The sequence below is a fragment of the Bactrocera latifrons genome, unplaced genomic scaffold (genome assembly GCF_001853355.1).
Source record: "Bactrocera latifrons isolate USDA-ARS-PBARC rearing strain unplaced genomic scaffold, ASM185335v1 scaffold_69, whole genome shotgun sequence".
Lineage (NCBI taxonomy): Eukaryota > Metazoa > Arthropoda > Insecta > Diptera > Tephritidae > Bactrocera > Bactrocera latifrons.
The window spans coordinates 966,228-972,982 of record NW_017537367.1 but is presented as its reverse complement, the minus strand read 5'-3'; the positions used below and the strand labels follow the sequence as shown (position 1 = coordinate 972,982).

Here is a 6,755-nt window from a genome sequence, read left to right as displayed (position 1 = left end):
ATCATTTTAATGAAGCTTGCAGAAAATCGTATACATATAGTCAAAGCTCACGTTCAACAAATCAAAGATTTGGTGTTGAAAAACCGACGATTAACAATTAGAAGCCTTGGTTATGAAGTTGGCATGTCGAAAGGCCCAGCCAATACCATTTTGAAGGATGAGGAAGAAGGGCTTCAATCGCGTAAAATCTCGGCCGGTACCGAAAACAYTGAATTTTTTGGAAAAAAGGCGTCGCGTTGAAGTGTGTGAAACAATGCTTTCCGACTACCAGGGTGTCATGAAACGCATTATAACTGGCAATGAGACTTGGATCTATGCTTACGACCCCGAAACAACCGATAATTTTCTTCGATTATCGTGGTGTTGTGCATTATGAATTCCTTCCAACCGGTCAAACAGTCAACAAGGAATATTATTTGAACGTTATGCGTCGTTTGCGTAACGCTATCCGAATAAAAAGGCCGGAATTGTGGAAAGACAATTCTTGGGTTTTACACCACGATAATGCACCATCCCATACTGCCCTCGTAATTCGTGATCATTTCGCCAAAAACTCAACCCACATCGTTCCACAACCACGGTGTTCACCTGATCTGCCGTCGTGCGACTTCTGGCTGCTCAAAACGCTCAAAAAGCCGCTCCGGGGAGACCGTTTTTATACGATAGAGGAGATTCAAGCCGCAGCGAAGACGAAACTGAAGACCATCCCGGAAAGTGACTACAACCAGTGTTTCGAAGATTGGAAAATCCGTTGGCATAAGTGCATTSCATCAGGAGGGGATTACTTTGAAGGGGATGAAATTGATTTGAAAGAATAAATAAAGAATTTTCAAAATAAATACAATGTAAAGCAAAATAGGGAGCCTTATGCCATTTTTTGATTATATTCTTGTGTCGACTGATACTTGGTATTTAATCTTAAATTCAATTTTAGCACTAAATTTCAGTAGTTAAGTTAATACATTTCTATAAAGTGTTTTATTCCATGTTCTTATTTGTCAGAAAAATTACAGCGGCATYAAAATACCAACTAGTAGCAACTAAAACCTTAACAAGCAGAAAAAATATCCAAGTATGTTGTTGGAAAAGAAACTTTTGTCGAGGAGCAGCAACACGCAAAACAATGACAAATTGACAATAATCGCCTCGCGACGCGTTGAAATAACAATTTCTTGTGAATTATTTACATATGAAACGGCAAATATGAAGATTGTCAACTAAAAAAACGAAGTTAAAGCATAATGAGCAGTTAAGTTAAGCACAGAACACATGCAATAAATATGAGCTCAATTTAGGAAAAACGAGCGGCAGTTCTGAGAGACGGTGATGGCAAAGGGCAATGAATATGCAAATGATTTCGTCGCGAAGCGGTGAACGATCTGGCAACCAGAGCGGACGGGCGAGCGTGGAAATGGGTGAATCAAAATTATGTTGTTAATCAAAGCTAATAAGCATATTTGCATGTTTTAACATACTTACTAAGTTTTCTGCTTTTGTTTTCTCTGAGTTGTCCTTTGCTCTTAGAGGCATTTATGAAAAACATAAATGCGTCTSCGGCACTTAAGACACGTAGTTAAGCGTGTAGGCATATGATATTACATACATATATAATTTATATGTATCTTTATGAAAGTTTGTGGGTGAATATGAAGGCAATTGGAAGCACGTGTACAGCTAAAGCTCAAGGATATCTTCATAAGAATATTTCAGATTCATGATGTCTACTTTTTCTTGTTTCTTACTCTCGCTGTAATAGCTTAAGCGATTTTAGCCAAACTAAAGCTGGTTTCAGATTTTATTTCGCTGCTTGGCGCCAGTTTTAGTAGCAATTGAACTCTTTATGCTAGCAGAAAGGAAGACAGATTGAGCGATAGAGAGATGTTTCACTTATTCACAGAACGAGGTATTTATGAATCAATAGCGTTATAGTAGAGGAGTGTTAGATTATTTCGGCTTTATATGAAACCTCAATAAGGGGTAAGTAACACTTTTTGCTTCCTTTTATTTGCTAGTTCATAGTTTGCTTCTATAACTTTTGATTAATATAWTATATTAATATTTTTTGCACCGAACTTTACATATAATATATGGCTACATATCTATACTATAATATATTAAGAAGACAAGTTCGCGGGAAGTTGGAACATAATAAAAACTTTTTCTGGCCAAAATAGATATCGTGTCTAAACATTAGTCCCCTCAATGGCAGGTAAGCATGAGATTTGAGTTCGAGTCTCATTTCTTTTAGATTATTATAGAAATGGTCAATTGAAAAAAAAATATATTCCAACAAGGGATTATAAGATCTCATTCATTATATTAAAGTAAACTCAGATAGTGTTTAAACCRTCACTAAGATGACGCGATCTTCGATATATCGTAATTTCCTCAATATSCTCATTTTTAAAGCTTATGAAGTATACAAGACTTCAGAATAATAAATCACTTTCATTAGACAATATTTTTCTTTCCTTTCTAAGTTAGTGCTTATACTAAACCGAAGCTTAACAGAGGGTGAACTTATGGCCGATGAGGGCTGACATATTCTGTGAAAATATATACGTCTCACAATGAAGGATGTAGAAAATTTAAGAAAAAAAAAAAAAGACAAAAGTAGGTAGCTTCAATTTTTTTCCGCTGACTTAATGATATTTACTTATATGTAGGCACTTTAATTGCTCCAAAATTATTTATTAAAGTTAAAATACAAGAATATTTGTCCTAACAAAATTGAAGTCAGTTGAGCAATATGACGCTTTGGGTCACCTATTTCGACAAACAAAAGCTGATAAGCCCAGACMAGACAACAAAAAACTATGGAGTTCATGTCCACATTAAGCCAGTCATTATTTACCAAAAAACAAAAAAAAATCTCATCTTTTTCTACAACTCACACTAGCATGAACACTCACCTTTACTCGCCGGCGGTTTTCGTGTAGCCCAATTCGTTCGAATCGAACGCGAGCCCAGCCATTGTCCATTCATTGCTGTAATGGCGCTTTCGGCTTCCTGTTGAGCAGCACAGTCAGCATAATGAAAGAGAGATGCAAAAATGGATATTATTAGAATTGGCTTATYGTATGTATATATGTATGTACGTATGTAGCAATATAGGTATGTATTATAACGGGTGAGGCGGTCTTATTGGTGTGCCATGCTTTTTAATTAAGATGAAAGAGTTGTCAAAAGTTTTCGGGTTAAATTAAAATCTAATGAATTGAAGTCAACAATAAGTTTCCAGCAGTTATGAAATGAAAAAGCCGACTCACCGATTTTTTGACAAATGACACAAATCCATAACCCTTAGATTTCAATGTTTGTGGATCGCGTACGACGCGGCAATCACTGCAAGCAAAGAAATGGCATTTAAAATGTGTGTTAGTATGTGTGAATATAATGTGCTGTAGTATATATTTATTAATGCTGTTTTTATATACTACTCTCAARCAGAGAGCGGAGGGAAATTAGGGTTTGTGAATGGGTGGCAATTTAATTAAAATGAATTAATCTTACAGCATCGTAGTCATTGCTTAAGAGAAAGCTATGCTTCAACAAATWTTTATATTACATATTCTGTATATAAGTATATATCTAAGTGGAATCAATAAAGCTAATTTTTATGTTATATATATATAATGATATTAGAATTTACATACTAGCTTGAGCCCTGTCTCTTATACACATCTAGATGTGTATAAGAGACAGAGCCAGTAATGTCGGGTGGCAGGGAATCAGTATGTTAAATATTTTTACTGCCTTTAGCAGATTTCAGATAATATTATAGATTGGAAGATATGAGGAAAGACATTTTTTAGTGCAAGCACAGGTTAGATTTTGATAAAGGTGAGCTTCACGGTAGTCTTCATTCYTAAAACTATATACTGCCTAATGAAMTCTAATGACATCCAACTTTTTTTTTTCCTTACAATAAGAATGTTGTATTCAGGTTTTTAATACAAATAAAAACCTGGAAAATTTTTGAGGGTAATCTTAAACTTGATCCGGAACGGCATATCCTAAGCACAGATTTTAGTCCAATTAGCACTTAGAGATGAATTTTTAACATCTCGATCGGAAATTTCGCAGATGTTTTTTTCTTCTTACGGACTACTCATTTGTCGGAAACGCCGATATCGTATCAGTATAGCATAAAATTGTCACACAAACTGATCCACTAAATTCAAGTTATCAGAYAGTTTGGCATGCCCACTTCAAGGCTGCAATCTCCAAAGAAAATGCTCAGGTCGGAGCAATATACATAACTGCAATAAAAACTGCTCAAAGCCTAACGAATAGACAAACCATTTTCCGTAGGTCCAAAACGTTGGTCAGTTATGTTTTCAGTTGTATTTAGTTGTACATCGAGATACTAAAAGAAAGGTTTCAAGTCGAAATTAACAGACWTTTTGGTTTTTGAAATAAAAGATTAGGCGATTTCAAAAGGGTCTTACAGACCGTGTCTTTTGTGYTTTACCACCTAAAAATAACCACGCCTTTTATTCATAGCTCCACAGAGCTTTAAATTTTTCATAAAAGTTATGCAAAGTTCAACGAAAGTTAATATCTGTAGTATTTATCTATCCATATTGACAGAAGGGAAGTGTTYACTGTTCTGTAGCGCCAAAGGTGCGAGCTAAATACATTTCGTGGCCTACTTTATGGCATTCGGAGGCACTCACGTGGGTGCTAACAAGTCACACAAAACTTGAAACCAAAGCTGAAAGCGATGACATATGCTACCGTATATAATATATACGTACATACATATATGTATATATAATTCTACCAAGGAAAATCCTCATTAAATAAAGTTGTCAAAGTACATTAAAATAATTTAAGCGCTTTAGTGATGTAAAATGCGGTGCTAGGGGAACAAGACAAATAGAAACTCTGCGAACATAAATTTCACAATTTCCATATCGGTTTCGCTGCCTACTTTGTGGCTTTTATTTATTTTTGCTAATTTATTTAACTTTTCATTTCAAATTTGTTTTATTTTTTATTGTTTGTCTCAGTTTTAACAATTATTAATTCTAATTTCGTTACTTCTTGCAACTTTTTCATTGCAATCCGATAGGCTTGGCGGTGACAAATTGTGAATTTATTCTCGCTTTCCAGTTGTTTGTTAGAAAAATAACATCTTAACGATAAAAAAGCATTTTCTCGYTTTTGCAGATTTTCAAGAAAAACCCGCAGAGCTTTAATGGCGAAAGTATTGAAATATTGCCTTGCACAGAGCTACAATAATGGTTGTAATATGAACGGTAAATTTGAAGAGCGGAAAGTTAAATACAACCCAGAAAAAAATATATTATACAGTTCTTTTTCAGTGTGATGCATGCTGAATTTGGCTGTAGTCAACTCGGCTGAATGCTACCCTCCAGCAATAACTTTTATTGAGACTTTTATCAGAGCTAATAGTTGTACATTTTTAAAATGTAAAAATATTTCTAATTTTACGGAATACTTTAGAAAGTACGAATTTGGATAATGCAAAGCTAAAAATTGCTTAAAATCGAGAAAATTTATTTCAAATATACACTTTCTAGTCCCTTCTCGCAMCAAACCAGTGACAATGTATAAGAGCTTCAAAAAAATCTGAAGCTTAATGTGTGATATATCCATTATCTATGAAAATTATCTCATTTATTAGTGAAAATGCGAGTTGATAGCTTTGATAATTTTACCGACGCTCTTTCACGACCTAATTTGATTTCGAATTTTATGATCATTTTAAACTATGGCTTTTCATTGCAGGAAGAGTAATCTTCTCCCTTAAATTTTTTACAGAGTTGAAGCATTTTCTGTGTTCTCGAAAACGGCCGCTTAAGAAAATACTAATAATATTCCTAATACATCATTATTTATGAACAAGAAAAATATACCTAAATTCAAGCTATTTTCTTTTTTAAATGAGTTTCAKCAACCCAAAATTAAAATTTAAAGTTTAATAAAAAAGGTAATACTGAAGTATTTTTCCCAGCATTATGTCCCTCTCCTCCTTTTCAACTTCTTACCTTCCTTAGTTCCGTATATCCAGCTCTTTTCACAAAAGCTCACTTATGAAAAAATATGTTCTTTTCACTTAATCTCTTATTTACTTTCCCACACAATCCATTTTTTGCCAACCAAAGTATACACACACATCATTTACATTCATACGCTTGTTGCGAAATCGCTGCAAATGTCAACCAGCCGTCTCCAGCCTTAAGGCAAACACTTCACACGGTGTCACTTTCGCGTCTTCCTTTTAGGCCGCCAAGCCAACAACTATGTATAAACAGTTAAGTACCGAAGTAATAGCAAGTAGTTGAGGATTTTTAGGCGCACCGTTATAGCTGCCGCTAGTCATATGGATTTTCGAGCTAAGCTTGTGTTTGGCGACGTGTCGCACTTACTCAGTACCGACTGACAGCAGCACTACTAACTATTCTTCTCGGCGAAAGCAAGGTGTCGCCGATGTTAACCACTTTATTTGCTTTCGTCATCCACATAGTGTTGCTGTTGCTGAAGAAGATCGCTTTCAGTCTGCTGTTGACAGGCAAATCCGCGTTAAATATTCGACAAATAAACGCAAGTCAAGCGTTTGCCGGGTTGGCACTCACASTAGCCAGATTTACTAGTGTATATAAATATTTATGCCTGACATGTTTATGTGTATGTTGTTAGAAATCCTCTTACTGGAAATGGTAAATGCCATATGTTTAACTTAATATTTAAGTTATACGGATTATCTGAATTTTTAGCTACATTTG

The 6,755-nt window shown here is 34.9% G+C and overlaps 1 protein-coding gene across 2 annotated transcripts in view; it reads right to left on the bottom strand.

Annotated features, from left to right (window-relative positions):
* The window catches only part of LOC108975725 (nucleolysin TIA-1), a 114,493-nt gene that overhangs the window by 27,439 nt on the left and 80,299 nt on the right, over positions 1 to 6,755 (bottom strand). For both annotated transcript variants that reach the window (XM_018944421.1, XM_018944422.1), the window contains exons 3-4: positions 3,270 to 3,345; positions 2,913 to 3,009 (exon numbers count right to left, since the gene is read on the bottom strand). In XM_018944421.1, the coding sequence (XP_018799966.1) occupies positions 2,913 to 3,009; positions 3,270 to 3,345 (173 nt within the window). The remainder of the gene's footprint in view (positions 1 to 2,912; positions 3,010 to 3,269; positions 3,346 to 6,755) is intronic.